An 18,193-nucleotide genomic window follows, 5' to 3' on the forward strand; every position below is an offset into this window, starting at 1 on the left:
GAGAAGATCTGAACAGAAGTATCGAGGCACTTTACGCATCTTGTCTATCTTTGACTTTTCTTGTTCCCAGTGCTATCACTTCAGGCAAGCAAATGAAGAAGCAACTTTCAGTCTTCTCAAGAAAATCTGAACAGCTGGAACGGTTGTCTGTTACATTTGTGTGCACTGGATTCTGTGATAATAGTGAACTCTGTATCAGGAAAACAACCATCAATGCTCTGTCTACTGTTGATTGAACTCATGCACACATGTACAATTCTCTCAGAATATTCCAATACTCTGTATAACCATGGTGTGATAGTATTCACATACCTATGTTACTTGAAATCATGTTCCCCGTATTCGAGATTGATACAGAAATGACATGTCTTCGTACATGTTGTTCACGCAATTATTTTCATCTTGCCAAGAACTGAAATATCCAGAATGAACCTCTTGCCAAATTTGTTCTTGAGTGATGAATGTGTTCGGGGACGATTAAACTTAGGAAATTAAACTTTTGACGCTTTTTTCTATGTTTTTTTTACAAAAACATGGCTCGGCCAGCATGACTGAAAATCCAACCTTGCGGTGTTGATCTAAGTTCATGATCCACTTGATCCATTGAGGATAGGTTCTTCAAAATACATGAAGACGAGGATTACAGAATCTTCATCAAGCATTAGTCAGGAAACAACGGTGTCATTCAATCAGGATGGGGACCTATAAGTCCGGTACTGCAATTTTCTGTGTGGCTTTTTAGATGGTGAGCCAGCAGTTTTGTTAGATTGTGTGAAGGAGCTTAGTTGAGTTGTTGGAGTTAACTTTGATGGTGCCAGTTCAAAACAGAACGTTGGTGATGAATGCTTTAAGTTGTTAAGATAATCTAAAGTTTGTACATATAGTTAATTTGCGACGGGTGCCACCAGCCTTTCAAAGTATGGTGTACTTTATTGCAGCAATGTAAGGTGCGATCATTCTTTCACAATTCTAGCTTGTTTATTGAACAATGAGGGAAACACATGGAATATGACCGGTTCAACTTACATAACCCAGTTCAAAATTCACCTCTTCCCAAAGTAATGAATATCTGACTTCTTAATCCACTGTTGTTATTTTTACAATTCTTTATTTGTCAAGAACAAATAATTGGGAGAATTACTTTCAGGCAACATTTTTCAATGATACATTTTCTCTTTCACTGAGATTGGAATTCTTTATTCTAAACTTAATTCCACCACTCGGGTATAAGGCAAAATCTAATCGAGTTTTTTATGCCATCAACGAGCGAAATCATATCAAATGGGAGTTGAACATTTTGCATAGTTTCTAAGTTTAGTGATTAATGTATGTTCGCTGTCAGTTCTCATTCAAAAATCACAACAATTCCCCTTTTTTTGTTGTCAATACTTTTATTCCTTTGGATATCCCACCTCGTTTTACAATTAATTGAATTACGATATTTCAGTCAACTTGAGATTATTTTTTGAAATCGAAATAAATGCTAAAATCAAGTTCCAAAACGATGTTCATGTCCCTCGTGTGTAGTTGAAACAGACTGGAAATCAACTTGCTATCTCGCTAGATCTCGTGTTTCTGCTTGCAGTAGTTAGCAATCTGTATTGGTGAAACAGTGTACTAGCACTGGGGAAGGAGCAGAGAGTGTTCACAGCATTGATTCCGGAGATGAGCGGGTTCACTTATGAGGAGCGATTGAGACGACCACAATTGCACTTCATGGAATTTAGAAGAATTAGGAGGGAGTCTTATAGCAAAACATAAAATTGTAAAGGGAATAGATGTGACTGAAATATGGAGGTTGTTCCCACTGGGGTGTAGGGCGTGGGGGGGGTGGGTGGTTGTGAATGGAAAGTACCAGAACAGTTATATTGCGATTCTGTGGAATTCCCAGCACCGTGAAACAGTTGTCTCAGAATTGTAGGATGTGGTTACATCAAAGATAGATGAAGTTTTGCACAGTATAGGAATTAAGGGCTGTGTTGAAAAGGCGGGACAGTGTAACTGAATCCAAGAAAAGATCAGCAATGATCGCATTGAAAGTGGAGCAGGATTGAGGTGGCAAGATACATAGTCCTGCTTCGATTTCTTATATTTATGTGCTCTTATATCGGAGTGAAATGTGCAGTACACTGTCATTGCATTGACTGTCACCTTATTCCACGTTGCAAATTATGTCTTCCACACTGTTGCAAGAGAAATATAGCGTAGATATTAAATTTTGCAAAACTAGTTCAAATGGCCACAGCAGTTACAAATCAACCAAGATTATTCCATAATTACACACTGTCTCAAATCGCAAACACTGATGCTTCTGCAGCCTAGGTTTGCATCAGTTCTCCCATCAGCTCGGGTGTTCATTATGATGCCACTGGTCTGACGTGGATTTGTTGTTTTCCAAAACTGTCCGGTTAGTGAGGAACATCAAATGTCTAATATATCGCATTAAATGTAACAGCCTATCTTGTACACCCTTATGCAGTGCTTCAAAAGATTTTCAGAGTTGTATATATCTCCTTCGTTCTACTGGACCAACAGAGCTCTTGAATGTTCGAGTATATTGACATGAATATAACACTGTACAAAGTAATAGATTCAATTTCTCACTAATATATCAATTACAGAAACGCAAATGGGACAGAACAGGTGATATGATGAGTGGTTCAAGTAAGTATGATGAAGTACAGGCTCAGAAAGGGCAAAGCCTGCAGGGTTTTATTGGATAAATGAGGGCAATATCCCAGTAAACGCATCAGGCTGCAATGTACTGTTTTCGATTTTCGATGTTCGTTTTCTCCCACTGAGTACGATACAAAAAATTGAAGCAACAAAGATTGAACATTAAATTGTAGCAATATTGCACACGCATCATAAGGAGGTAAAACGATCAGTTACATCGGTGAATGCAAGGGATAGGAGACGTTGTGTAGCAGGGATTCAATGAATCAGAGTGAGTGACCATCTGTTAACACATTGACAGATGGCCGGTCTTGTCTGATTGCCTGAAAGTAGAAATGAAATTATCCCAAGAACCAAAGGAAACATTTCGAGCTGTTTAGAATTTTCAAAAGATGCAAGGTAAAGAATTCGCAGGAAACTAAAAATCAATAAACGTTATCTTACTTTGGAAGAAATTTTTACCTTAATTAAAATTGGACATGCGTTTGAATTCCAGTTTAAGCTTGTGAGAGGAACAAATTAATGAACATTATTAACGGGGCAATTTCAGTAAACTACTGATCATTTTCTTAAGAAAAGTACAATACATGTTCATCACCATCCTGTCCCCAGTGCAGAAGACCGTGTGTAAAATAAGACATTTTAACTTAATTAAAATTGGACAAACGTTTGAATTCCTTTTTCAGCTTGGGAGAGGAACAAAATATGTCATTAATGAACATCATTAACAGGGCAAGTTCAGTAAACTCGTAATCATTTTCTCCAAAACAATACAATCCATGTTCCTCACCATCCTGTCCACTGTGCAGAAGCCCGTGGGTAAAAGATATTGACAACGACATTTTTTGGGGAATAAGGAAAGGTAATGGAACAAATTCAGCAGTATGCACAAAGAGGTTCACAACGGCACTTGGACCGCATGCTCGCCTTCTTTTGTTCTGACAAGTGGTTTGTAGCCAGTTACATATTCAACTGTTTCTTTCGATCCATCATAAATTCTAATGTTCTGGAATTGGGGAAAAGGAGAATTCCTGCTGGATATTGTCGATGACTGAATCTCGTGATGTTGCCACAATGTAAATAGGGGAAAAGGATAAAGCCGAAATTTAAAGATGGCAAATGCAGCACTTACAAAAAAGGACATGCTTTTGGCACTTAGTTGCTGACTAAGCACTGTTAGTCAATGTTTATTTCAGCATTGCTAATCGAATAAATTTCTAAACTCCTGAAATCTTTGGATGGGGGCACCACGCTTTGGTCACTGGAGAGCAGTACTGCTGTCTACGGGGATCATCACAATGTTGAGTAAGTCGGCAGTGCAGTGACAAACAGAAATGTCATTGGGTTGGCAGGGTGTCTCTCTGTGTGCAAACAATTCAGATAAATTTGTCAGAAAAAAATGACAATAATTGATCCCTGCTGTAAATATATTTCCTGTGTGGTCGCTATTGCATGAAAACAGGATGTCAAATTTCCAACTATCATACACTCATAGAGTCATATCACGGAGACATGCCCTTCGGAATAATATGTTCCATGCCGACCAAAATGTCCGCCCACACTCACTCCATTTCCCTGCACGCTGCCCATGTCCTTCTCAACCTTTTCTATCCAAACATTTGTCCAAATGCCTTTAAAATGTTCTTTACGTATCTGCCACAACCATTTCCACTGGCAACTCATTTCATGTTCCAATCACCCTTTTTTCAAACAAATTTATTTCGCCAAGTAATGATATATATTCCCCGCAGCTGTTGCATCTGTTTACTTTATTCTTCAGCTTTGCATAGATTTTTAACACTTTAATTCCCTTCTCTCTATTTCAGACAGACTTGTCCATACCCAGGCCAACAGTGAAGGTAATTGCATGTTATTTTTCAAGGGATTGGAATCCCTATATTCTGATGTTTCTGCTCAAATGCGAAGTGGTGGTGATAAACAGCATGTGTTAATGCTCACTCGTTAATCAGTTGTCGGTTCATAACAGAAAGGTGGTGGTTGCAATACTTCTTAAGGTCTCTCATTTCAGGATTCGTGGGGAGAGGAGGGTGTAAAAGAAGCGGTTCCAATGCACTCTGCCATTATGAGACAGAAAGACAATACATGGAGATGCTATAAAGATTCATCTGCACACACAGTGCTGCTGTCGGCAATGTATATAAACGATTTCACTCACTGTTGCACAGTGACATCATGCTCACATGACCATACATCCCACAATATTTCGGCCTGTGACAGACGGAAGTACGTTTCAGTTTCAGATATTCTCAGGGCGGATCAGTAGTGTTTATTCGCCATTCAGTGCGCCCACATTTCATGAATGAGTAATACAAACCTTCTCATGGAATCATTTGCCTGATCCTCTTTGTGAGTGAGCATTTTTTTTAAAGAAATGATCTTTGCCTTTCACCATCTACAATAGATATACTCAGTTATATAGCGATTGTGTGTACTTTTACCGTGACCTCACTCCCATTGCATTGTGAGCCTCGAATGCTGGCTGCAATATAGAGCTTCCACATTTGCACATTGTTCACTTTGGTTACCATTTCGATATTTTCCAGAGACGGTGAGGCTGAGACTTGAGAATGGGGGCAGTCCTTGTGCTGGCCGAGTGGAGATTCACGACAGGGGACAGTGGAGGACAGTCGATCATGTTCTTTGGGATCTGCGAGATGCTGCAGTTGTGTGTCGGGAGCTGGACTGTGGCACCGCGATCTCTGCCCCGGGCGGGGCTCACTTTGGAAAAGGATCCGGACCCATTGTGACCAGGCATGTTGAGTGCAGGGGGACCGAGCACGCTCTGAAGGACTGTCAATCAGTGAGTTGGGATCCCCACAACTACTCACACGACAATGATGCTGGTGTCATCTGTTCAGGTAAAAACCTACTGTCGTTCCTTGTGCTTTTTATCAAATTTCGGGGCTGTGTGCAAACAGAAAAGGATATGCTAACTGTCCAATACTTATTAACATCAAAATAACAGAATCACTGATTGATTCGTTATCGTTATTTAAACTGTTGAATACTTGAAGGTAATGGGAGAGGTAAGTACCTGTTACCGTTTCCACTCCGGTGAAGGGACAGGACAGGTGCCCATTGTGATGTCACTTAAAGCCACATTGACAGACCTGCATCGCTGGCACTATCAGACTTACAAATCAATGTTTAATGAGATTCAACATTGTGTTGGATGGCACAATCACTTTATATCGTTTATTTGCTGGCTGGAAGTCACGTTAACTCAAACAGCTGAGGGTCAGGATTCTGGGGAATGAACATGAATGGGATCGACAGGGCTACAAAGCCACACAGATTGATGGAACAACTTATATCCGAATGTGCCAGATCTGCTATTAATCAAATGAATGTTCATCATTCAATAATCTGAGTTCGTATTGTTTGAACGTTTTTCTGATTCAATGCTTTTCTTTTCAGACCACGTCACTCCGAGGTTGGTCCAAGGAAGTTCCAAATGTTTCGGCAGACTGGAGGTCCAGTTTGGTGACACCTGGAAAACAGTGTGTGGTCTTGACTGGGATTTTAAAAACGCCAATGTGGTCTGTGCGCAGCTTCATTGTGGAGTGGCCGTGTCTCTTTCGAGCTCTGCTCATTCTGGAGGCAGTACTGTGCTGATGGGTTCTGAGGTTTTTAAATGCACGGGCAATGAGACTCAGCTGAAAAAGTGCCATCGGTCTTCAGACACTCACCAGGATTGCAGTGGACACAACAATGTTACCCTGGTATGTTCTGGTGAGTATGGATGGAATGGAAAAGAAGATTAGTGTTTGTTAAAGTGGTGGCGCTGGCATTGGCGGCATTGCTCTGAAAGTGTCAAATCTAAACTAATCCTCCTGGCTTCCCATACTGCCATGCATGAAATGTAATGTGGTAAAATTGACACACAAGTATTGGGAATTAAGATTCTTCGAAAACTTTATAATTGTATTGATGAGATTTCTGCGAGTTTGCAAACTATCTGCACCCACCATATTTTATTGTTTTAATAAATATGTGTGGGCATTTTGGGCGGCACAGTGGCACAGATATCAGCACTGCTGCTTCACAGCGCCAGTGACCTGGGTTCAATTCCCACCTTAGGTGACTCTCTGTGTGGAGTTTGCACATTCTCCCCGTATCTGCGTGGTTTTCCTCCGGGTGCTCCAGTTTCCTCCCACAGTCCAAAAGATGTGTAGGTTAGGCAAATTGGCCATGTTAAATTGCCCGCGGTGTTCGGTGTAGGGGAATGGGTCTGGGTGGGAAGGGACGGTGTGGACTTGTTGGGCTGAAGGGCCTATTTCCACACTGCAAGTAATCTAATCTAATAATGAGGATGAGTTTTGAAAAAATGGGCGGCACGCTGGCACAGTGGTTAGCACTGCTGTCTCACAGCGCCAGAGACCCGGGTTCAATTCCCGCTCAAGCGACTGAGTTTGCACATTGTCCCTGTGTCTGGGTGGGTTTCATCCGGGTGATCTGGTTTCCACCCACAGTCACAAAGATGTGCGGGTCAGGTGAGTTGGCCATGCTAATTTGCCCGTAGTGTTAGGTAAGGAGTAAATATAGGGGCATGGATGTGTTGCGCTTCTGCGGGGCAGTGTGGACTTGTTTGGCCGAAGGGCCTGTTTCCATACCGTATGTAATCTAATCTAATTGTCTAAAAGTCGATCATTGATGATAACATTCAGCACGGGTCAATGTAGATACATATAATGAATATCAAACAATTGGATTTCTGACAAGCCAATAGATTTTCTTGACGACTCCCTGACCCACAAAGATTTTTGGACAACTTTTTTTTATATAAGTGCACATCAATCTTTGAAACAATTACACCAGCAAGAATTTCTGGCTCACGATGACTTACCATCTGAAATCTATCAGCTTGATCATACATTTAACCATCTTATTCTGGATTTGTTAGGGGAGCCAAAGGTGGTCCAGCTGATTCCCTGATCTTTGACGTTTGTTTGAGTTTATCTTGCCTTCATGCCATTGTGGGTTTGACAATAGTGTCTACACTGTCACTGTCATTACAATGTGCATGGCACTTTTCCCCACAAACCTTCACATTTTTGCCCAACAGTTTTCTGAGGACCAGCTAACGGGAGCAATTTCGTTAACCTGCTTTCTTCCAGTAGTCATATTCTCGTACGCCTGCATTTGTTACAGCTCCTTTAATTCAAGACCATCTACGACTTGTGCAATATATTCGTGTCAAAAAATAGAAGCATGTTCATATTTATCGCCTTCACCTCCTCAAGGACCAGGCCACCCTTTGTGAATTATGTGTTGCACATGCTGGAATACAATGCTTTTCTATCGTTTGAAAGGCAACTGGATAACAATCACCATAACGTCTCCAAATCACTCCATTTGCAAACTTAAATTTAAGTTGCATTCCTAGCTACCCAGCCACATATCCTGTCAAATTCACGTGTCACAGCTCATGAAGCACTCAGCCCTTCTGTTTAACTGCATTTCATCAATAAGTGGATAATGAAAAGGTGACATGTACATGTTGCACGTCATCTTCCAAGTTGCCAAAACATACCCCCTCACAAATTTTGCAATCAGATTTATCTGCCACTTGTCTGTGCACTGTATGCTCTTCTAAAGTTGGTATCTGCCATAATTAGTCGTTTTCAACTTCTCGATATCTGGCACTATGAGCTCATTTTTAAATGTCACACTGTTTCTTAATGGAAACTTGCAAAAAACACAAACCCACAGCATGTAATTGCGTTCCATACTATGCCACATGACTCTTAATAATCTCTCCTTTCTGATATTCAATTGGCAAATTGAGTTATTTACCTTTCACGCATTTAGTTAAATGGTTGAAGTGTAAAACATACACATGAAACAGAGGGGAGCACAAGATTAGGGAAAGAAGATGAGTGGAGTCTGAGCTAAGATGAAAGAAGATCGATTGGCCTGGACTGCAGCATCCCTGAGTGGGATCGGTTAGCTCAGTTGTCCGAATAGCTGGGTTGTGATGCATGACAATACCCAAAGCGTTATTCCTTTACCCCCACAATCTGAAATTGCCATGGAGCTCCTAATCTTCGCAGCTCTCTACTCACTGGACGAATGGAGACCATCAGGTTAAATGACCACCAGTCATCTTTCTCTAAGGGGAGAGCAACCATCAAGTCAAACCCGATCAGGGAGCATCGGAACAGTCACAAGTCTCTAGGCAGAAATTGCATGCATTATTAATATTTTTTAAAGACGTTGGCATGTAAATAGGAGTAGGAATTGATTGAAAGAGAAAAGACATGCTTTCTGTCAGAGGTGTTGTTACTGAGCAAAGTTCTCACATTTCAAAAATCTATAATCCACCTTCTTTTGTCACAAGAGTTTGGGACATTCAATCTCCCTTTCAAATAGCGACTGTCAATTTTTATTTTTCTCAGAATGCTTTTTTTTTGTAATTCCCTTCAAAAGAGTTTGTGCAGAATGGGATTCTCATTTTCATCAAGAGGCAACTATAGATTATCGATGTTTGATCAATTTGAGCTTTATGGATGAAGACAGGAGGGCCAGAGAGTGAAATGAAGCAGGGAAAACGCCCTCTCAGCTAAGACCTAATTCAATGTTCATTTTTTGAAGATGTAAATGCATACTCATGCTCCTGACTGCCTAACTAAAAGGAGAATAACACTTCTGCAGATAATGTAATTGCCGGGGAGAATAACCAAAAACATTCTTAGTTAAATGGGGACCGGGAGTTTGACATTATGCTGCAGAACTCAGTGTTAACATTTTTAAAAATCACTAAATGGGAACAATGGAGGAAATACGGAAATCCATTTTCCGATGCAGCTCGAGTGTTCGAGGAATTTTGTTGGGAATTCATTTCCCATTTGGTGAGGCTTACATTGGGAATTTCTGTCTTTCGATACCTGCATTTTGTTTTTGATGGGAATAGATGATTGAAAGCATCATCATTAAACTACCAGCAAATCGTTATAGGTACGCCTGTCCAAGTCTAATAACTTGTACTAAAACGTGTGAACAAGGGGATAGTTTTTTTTTAATTTGGCCAGAGTGGGCAAACCAAAAATTAAAGCACTCAGTTTCCAGTTAAGCTACGTTGAGGGAATTCTTTTTGGTAGAAATATTCCAACATCTTGTCAGTAGATCAGGAGTTCACAACCTCAGAACATTCATGACAATACCAGTGAGGTTGTCAGAATTGAGGAAAATCATCACAAACCTGGCCTGTGCCAATGTCTAATCAATTCGGAATGACGGAGAGAGATTAGGCAGGAAGCATTTCATTTCACTTTTTCGGGGCTCCCATCAGTCCGCTTCCCCAAAATCCATCATGACGTCTTGATAATTCACTTCATTTCATCCTTGACCCATATCTCTCTCAAATGTTCGGAAAAGAAATGAGCTGGCAAAGATGAACTCTCTGTAAAGCTATCAGATAAGCCATGGTTAAATCCGTTTTTTTGAATGGTATATTTACTTTTGATTGTCAATTCTTGAATATTTCACTTCAAGTTAACCGTTGTTCTAAATACATTTCGTGTTGCAGATGAAAATTGGTGGCCAAGACTGGTGAATGGGGGAAGCCGCTGTGATGGCCGAGTTGAGGTTTACTACAATGGAAGCTGGGGCAGAGTGCAGGACACCCTCTGGGATCTGAATGATTCCCACGTGGTTTGCAGACAGCTGGGATGCGGTCATGCCTTAGAAACTTATAAGTCTTCACAGTACGAGGAAAGTGATGGCCGTCTGTGGTTGCATGATATCCAGTGTCATGGACAGGAATCTCAGCTCCGGGATTGTAGGATCACAGGTCCATTGAATTCATCTGTCACCAACAGCAGTGGCGTAGTCATCCTCTGTTCAGGTAAGAAGACGCTACACAGGAACACTTGCTCAGAACTATCAAAACAAATGTCTGTCTCCTGAGAATGTGTATCACACGTTCTTCAGTATTAGTCCAGGTGAAAGCAGGCATGTGCCAGATGAATGTGTGTGAAGAACTGAAACTTTGTTTTTGGAAAATTCAAGTTGCAAAGACTTTATGAGTCAAAAGTAAAACTGACACATGAGAGAGTTACAGTAGGGGCAGAGTTTCGAATTAAGATGACAACTGTGTGTTTGGAAGACCTAGATTTCTGTCAATAGAGGTTTTAATTAGTCGGAAGGTTTTTTCTAAATCTTTGCAGTACTGGGAAGACAAAAAGAACAGAATGAATTTATTAGATTACTCACTCGAAAACGGATTGATTTATAAAACACTTGTTTTGAGATGATTGGCATGTGAAATAGTGACACTGATATCATATGAGATGTAGTGCTTCAATAATGGATGTGAATTTAGAGGCTGGTGCGGAAACTCTGAAGACTTGATACTTGGAAATGAATGTTGAAATATCGAGGCATTGATGGCCACATGACTGATTTAGATGAACATCAGCAGTGATGGAAAATGAAAATGAATGCAATTCAGAAAGAAATGTTTGGGTTGAGATCAAATTTCTGAAGAATGCTGAATGGATGGCTGGACAGGAAACTACCGAAATGTTCAAATGGTTTCAGAGTGAATGTTGGAGGGTTGATCATAAATTCCTAAATTAACCTTGAATTAGGTCTCTGCTAAATACTGAGAAGAGAAGAGTTCGTTTACAGGAGGAAATAGATGGATAGTCGGAAAGGCTAGCCAGTGGTAGATGGAATTTAATTTACATAAGTATAACGACACACACTTGGGCATGACAAGCAAAGGAAGGTACTCTTTGATGAATTGTGGAACATTGGAAAGCAGCGAACATCAGAGGGAACTTGATGGGTATGTCAAATACATCCTTTCAGTAGAGGGACAGTTAGTTAAAGTGTTCAAGACGGAATATGGAATACTTACCTTTATTGTCCAATACATTATGTATAAGATCGGGGAAGTCACACTGAAGGTATATTAAACTTCATTTTGGTCAAAGACAGATTAGTGAACGTGACTTTGGAATCCACAATATTGGAGCAGCGCCGCCGCACTGGCGAGGAGTCTTTCCAATATCTTCCTTGGGCTGACATTTCGAAATTATGGGGATTTTGGACTGTTTGTGTTTGTTTACCTTGGGGCAGAGGAGACGAAGCATTCGAGTTTGACTGTGAGGAATAAAATTATGACAACCATCGATAGGATAGAAAACAAAGAACATTGTCTATTCAGCATTTCATATGTGTGGTATTGCGAGTCAGGCTTCAAGTAGGTTAATGTGAAGTTGCGGACACCTTCTTTGGTTTCCATCAAGACCATTTCCAGCTTGGTATCCATGCAAACTGTCGGAAGCTGAATCTATTTGCACCATTGTGAAATATGTAAAATTCATCCGAAATTCAACTGATGTGAAGGTGGGATCCCCATCCTGTTACCTGGGCGACTTATAGACCTCCTAATGCCTTCCCTCTTGCTACTTGTGGCAAGTTGATCTCATTCAAGTCACATCTTACCTCCGGCTATGTAAGATTACTCCCCTGTTACGTACAAACTGATTTAAATTCCATCCCAGTCAACAAGCCTGACAAATGTGTTCAGTGTTTTCAAATATTTTCCAGTTAATGTGTCCATTGTTACACACCCATCTGCTTAATCAATCGCCTTCACTGTTTCCGTGTCTTAATATCCTGTAGATGGAGAACTCACAGATCTCACTGTGCTTCAGTAAGTCTGGCTTTTGTCCATTTCAAAAGTAATTGTTCCAGTACAAGGCTGGTAGTATTATTTTCCATAAGCAAAGTATCAAAAATTCCTTTCGAAACTTCCCTTCCTTCCTCTCAACCTAATTTTGTTTAATCCTTTTTGGTTAACACTTCACCATGACTTTGGACAACTCAACGGGATTTCGGTTTCGTAGCTCCAATTCAACCGCCCTGCTTTTAAACTTAACCCCTTTAGCAATGAAGTAGAAAATTCCATGTGCCTTCTTAATTACCTGGTGCACTTACAGACTAACATTGTGTGATTCAGGTCGCACTGCACAGCGGCGTGCTGCAATTTCTAACCATTCAAGTACGAGCCCTTGTCACTGTTATTCCCACCGAATTGGATGACTTCACATTTACTGACACTGTACTCCATTTGACAGAGCTTTTCACACCAACTTGCACTATCTAGTTCCCTGTGCAAAGTTTCACAGCCCTCTGCACGCGTTACTCTGCCACTCAACTTTGTATCACATCCAAACTTTGACACACTACACGTGGTCCCCAGCTCCAAATCATCGATGTAAATTGCAAATACCTGCGGTCCCAACTCTGATCCCTGAGGCACACCACTAGCTACTGAATGCCAACCAGAGTAGCACTCATTTATTCTCACAATTTGATTCTTGTTGGTTAACCAATCTACTGTCCGTGTTAATGCATTCTCCGAAATGCTTTGCATCTTTGTCTTATGCAGCAGCCTTTTGTGCGGCACCTTGTAGAATTCCTTTTGGAAATCTAAACACAACGCACCTACTGTGTCCCTGTTGTTCACTGTGTCTGTAATGTTTTCAATATTAGCTAGCCCGACTACCCTTCATGGTCTAATGCTGCGTCTGCCAACGGGATAATTTTCATCTAGTTGCCTTGCTATTTCTTCCTTGAAAATAAACTCAAGCATTCTCCCCTCACAGAAGTACAGCAGCCAGTCCATGATTCCCCATCTTCTGTCTCCCTCCCTTTTTAAACAGTGGCGTCACATTTTCTGTTTTCCAATCTGCTGTAACTGCCAGAGCCCATTCAGTTTTGTAAAATTACAATAAATGTATTTGCTATATCCACAATATCTTTTTTAGTATTCTGGAATGCACTCCATCAGGGCCAGGTGACTTCTGTACCTTGAACTCCTTTAGCTTGCCCAACACTACCTATAACATAGTACTGATTGATTCCTAACTTATTGCCTAACTTCGACTCTTTCTCATTCACTGGCATGTTATTTGTGTCATCCACGGAGAAAACTGAGACAACATACCAATTCAATGCCTCAGCCATTTCCTGATATATCCGACAACTACAAACGCCTTCTCATCCCTTAAAGTACCAATGTTCATTTTAGCGACTCGTTTTTCTTTTATGTATTTATAGAAACATTTGCAATCTGTCTTTATATTCCTGAGTATTTTTTGTCCCATACAAATGTTGCTTAATTTATAGCCCTTTTGTGGCTTTATATTAATCTTTAATGCTTTCACAACTTTCTAGTTTCCAGTTGACCTTGGTCACTTTGTATGCCTTCTCTTCCAATTGGATACTCTCCCAGATTTCCTTAGAGACACATGGGTGATTCACCCCTTTCCCACAGTCCTTCCTTTGCATTCATGAGCATTTTGAAAGATTGCTCTGAAATTCCTCCACTGCTCATCAACTGTTGCTGCCATATTGAGTTTGCTTCCAGTCTACTTGCACTAACTCCTCCATCACTCTCATGCATTCTGCCTTGTATAAGCATTTCATGTATCAATATACTATGCTGGATTGAATGAAGAAGGGTGTGGATTTTGAAAGTATAAAATTCTGTTTTATTATTTAACAGAACATATCCAGTTAAGGCTGTCAGATGGTGGAAGCCCTTGTGCAGGTCGAGTGGAGATTTACTACAATGGGACATGGGGATCGGTTTGTGACGACTCCTGGGATATGATAGACGCTGAAGTGGTTTGCAAACAACTGGGCTGTGGACACGTCATGGATATGTCACTTCCCTCCTCGTATGAACCGGGCTCAGGCCCAGTTTGGTTGAAAGATGTGAAGTGTTCTGGAAATGAATCATTTCTCTGGGAATGTCCTTCAGCACCATTTGGTCACCAAGACGATTGTTCTCATAAAGAGGATGTGAGAATTATGTGCTCTGGTAAGGCCACGCTATATTGTTATTCACCTTTTTTATGTGAGACGTTATTGCCTGTTGTATTGGGAATTAGGGAGTATGTGCAGCAAAGACAGCAACTGAACTTAGTGGTGCATGTGTCTCAGTGTTTCGCACAGCTGACACACAGCCCTGGGGATTTAGTTTTGATTCCGGCCTGGGGCAACTATGTGCAGTTGTACATTTTCCCCATGTGTGCATGAGTTTCCTTCAGGTGCTCCGGTTTCCTCCCACAATCCAAAGATGTACAGGTGAGGTGAATTAGCCGTGCTAAATTGCCCAGTGTTCTGGGATGTGTCGGTTATGTGCATTGATTCAGGGTAAATGTAAGATATTAATTGGGCGAATCAGTCTGGGACCTCTCCTTTTTGGAGATTTAGTATTGACTTATAGGGCCAACGGGCCTGTTTCCACACTGTCGGGATTATATTGAACATAATACTCAGCTGCAACAAAGTGTCTTTCCACGGGTTCAGTAGTTAGCACCACTGCCTCACAGCGCCAGGGACCTGGGTTTGATTCCAGAATTATGTATTCAGGTAAGGCCACTCTCTGTATTGATCTTTTTTCATTTTTTTGATGTGAGATTTCATGGACTGCTGTCGAAGGAATTAGGGAGTATCTGCGGCAAAGACATCAACTGAGCACAGTGGTACATGTGGTTCACAATGCTGCCTCATAGCATTAGGGATTCGCGTTCGATTCCAGTCTCAGGCGACTGTCTGTGTGGAGTTTGCACATTTTCTTTGTGTCTGCGTGGGTTTACTAGGGCTGCTTCGGTTTAGTCCCACAATGCAAAGATGTGCAGGACAGATGGTTTCGTCAAACGAAATTATTCATCGTGTTCGGTGCGTTCGTCAGTGTTTAATAAGGGGTCTAAGAATGGGTTTGGGTGGATGACTCTTCAAATGGTTGGTGTGGACTTGTTGAGTCGAAGCGCCTGTTTTCATATTCCAGTGAATCTAATCTGGATTATATTCCTATATCAAGTGCATGCCAATCTCTGCGTTCAAGGCATCATTAATGGTCCATTGTCAATATTCTGGGTAAAGTGAATATTCTGCAAAATGTTTCAAAGGCTGTGTTCAGAAGCAACTGTTATTTATGTTCTCTAGTTTGGTACACAGCCATTAGGATTGTGATTCCTGTCTGTGTATCCCTTGATCGCTCTGTGGCTCTCTATCAGATTGACTTTTAGTTTGCAATGAGTGTATGTTCTCTTTACAATTTCTTCCAGATTTCCCTATATTAGACTGAACTGAATTAAAATGTTATCACTCTGGGTACTCATGTTTGCCATTTATTTTGATATACTTGCTTTATGCGTGATCTTTTGAACTCTAAATGTACTTTCTAATTTATTGTAAATTGGGATGTTTGAAATTGCCTTGGGATTACCAAATCCAAATTGCTTACCTCAACATTTAACAGGCATGATATCAGCCCGAGTTCAAGCGGATCACCACTTCCATTCTTTGGCAAATCTGACAATCTGCTTTGACCTCAAATTTTCTGTTTGCTGTCAGTTTCGTCTGGCTACAACCTTAGAAACTGTATCCTTCGAAGATTTTAGTAGCACTTTGTCGGATGCCTTTTTAAATCCCATGAATGTTGCATCTTCTGATCTGCTTCTACTTTAGATGTCTTTGAATTCTTCCAAACGTTTAGTAATGAATCTCATGTACCTTATTGATTAACTTGACCAGAGTTGAATGTCAGAGGAGAGTCATAGATATGTATGGAAGACATCAACAATCTAATAATCTGGCTATCTGTTATTATATGTACAGAGCACAAGTTGATGCGTCTGGTGAATGGAAGGCGACCTTGTGAGGGAAGAGTGGATGTGTTCTACAATGGGACCTGGGGAACATTGTGCTCGAAAAGTCTCGAGTTCCAAGATGCTGAAGTAATCTGTAAACAGTTGCGCTGTGGTTCTATCCTGTCCATTGATTTTTACGCTCGCTTATTCGGAGCAGGGATGGGACCTATTTGGCTTGATGGGATTGATTGTCCAACACATGAGTCAACCCTTTGGCAATGTCAGAGAAATCCATGGGGTCAAAACAACTGTGACCACAGTGAAGATGCAGGTGTCCTTTGTTCAGGTAACAAGACAAATCTTCTCATTTTTCATGTGTCATTTCAAACACTGATTACTGACAGAATCAGCATCTTTCTCTACTTTTCAGGGAGCAATGTGACAAAGGTGCACCCTTTCGGTTCACATTCCTGCCGTCAACAATCAGGTGCGTCATCATCACGAATGTTCCAACTCTCAAAACGATATTTTCGCTTTGCAATACATTCAATAACAATCACTTCTGTGCCACAGATCGGCAAAACAGCGTGCGCCTGGATGGAGGAAGAAGCAACTGTTCTGGGAGAGTGGAGATCATGTGTGATACACGCTGGGGCTCGGTGTGTGGCGATTCCTGGGATATAACTGATGCCAATGTTGTCTGCAGACAGTTGGGATGCGGCTTCGCTCTGTCGGCCCGAGGAAGGCACACTGTCCCCCAGGGTAACGATGTGATTTGGCAGAATGATGTGAAGTGTAAGGGAGGTGAATCCTCTCTGTCTGACTGTCTCTCCCCAGCACTAGCTCAAAGGCACTGCAATTACAAGGAAATTGCCACTGTGATCTGTTCTGGTAAGGAAGATGCTGACTAGTGCCGACCAGTTATCATTTTTGTGGCAACTCAGTGCTGCCATTTGTATTTCTGAAGTCAATTTCAAATTCATGAATATTTGTTCAATCTCTCCCTCAGAATCCGATTTGTTGCAGCCTTCCCCTTCAACACCACCTGGAGGTATTTATGATTGAAACTATTATTAATGTTTCCGTTACCGTTACATTTTTGATGAGTGACCTTGATGCGTTTGGCACTTGCACGACTTTGAAGCTAATGTCAGTGTTTTCTTATTAATGGATTTTTTCGCAATCACACAAGGCAGCTCTTAACTAAGATAAATCTCTTTGACATCTCCTCCTGAAGGACTGGAGATACCTATTGTCGTCTGCATAACGTTGGGAGTCATGCTAATCTGTGAGGTGCTCGTATTACTGGTGGTAATGCAGAGAAAATTACAAATGAAAGGTAAGCCTCACAAGTGAGTTAATACTGAGCTATTTTTGTCGTTCCATATGGTTTTGGATCTTTACATTGTCATTCCACGTTTCCAGCACTTGGCCTTGATCTTGATGATTATGAGGCTTTTTTAAAATATGTTCCTTTAGAGGTTTTACCTACTAAAACGCTCCTTTTACATTGATAACAAAGGCAAAATATTTAAATACTGCATGTAGAACTTAAAATCAAATCAAAATAGCATTGAATATTCTTCAAGGCACGAAATACCTGCAAAGAGTAACAGAATTAAACTATTACATGAACTTGTCCCCTACCATTATGAATGAGAAATACCAGAACGCAAAATCAATGAAATTATTCAGTGCATTTCCCAGTTAGCCAGCAATTCGGTTTTTTTTTGTCTGACCAGAAGACACCTGTGCCCTCTGTATGCTAATTTCAAAGCATATCTTTGGGACATTTATGCCATTATGTGGCAATGATGGCCAATACGAATTATATAATGCATCAGCTTATGGATGTTGAAATTGCATTAAGTGTAGTTTAC

The 18,193-nt window shown here is 40.9% G+C and overlaps 1 protein-coding gene across 1 annotated transcript in view; it reads left to right on the forward strand.

The window, feature by feature from the left end:
• The window catches only part of LOC132807651 (deleted in malignant brain tumors 1 protein-like), an 83,825-nt gene that overhangs the window by 24,681 nt on the left and 40,951 nt on the right, over positions 1-18,193 (forward strand). The window contains exons 2-7 of the mRNA XM_060821703.1: positions 5,241-5,555; positions 6,115-6,429; positions 10,226-10,543; positions 14,219-14,536; positions 16,342-16,690; positions 16,924-17,108. Coding sequence (XP_060677686.1) covers positions 5,241-5,555; positions 6,115-6,429; positions 10,226-10,543; positions 14,219-14,536; positions 16,342-16,690; positions 16,924-17,108 — 1,800 coding nt within the window. The remainder of the gene's footprint in view (positions 1-5,240; positions 5,556-6,114; positions 6,430-10,225; positions 10,544-14,218; positions 14,537-16,341; positions 16,691-16,923; positions 17,109-18,193) is intronic.

The sequence above is a fragment of the Hemiscyllium ocellatum genome (assembly GCF_020745735.1).
Source record: "Hemiscyllium ocellatum isolate sHemOce1 chromosome 27 unlocalized genomic scaffold, sHemOce1.pat.X.cur. SUPER_27_unloc_2, whole genome shotgun sequence".
NCBI classification, from domain to species: domain Eukaryota; kingdom Metazoa; phylum Chordata; class Chondrichthyes; order Orectolobiformes; family Hemiscylliidae; genus Hemiscyllium; species Hemiscyllium ocellatum.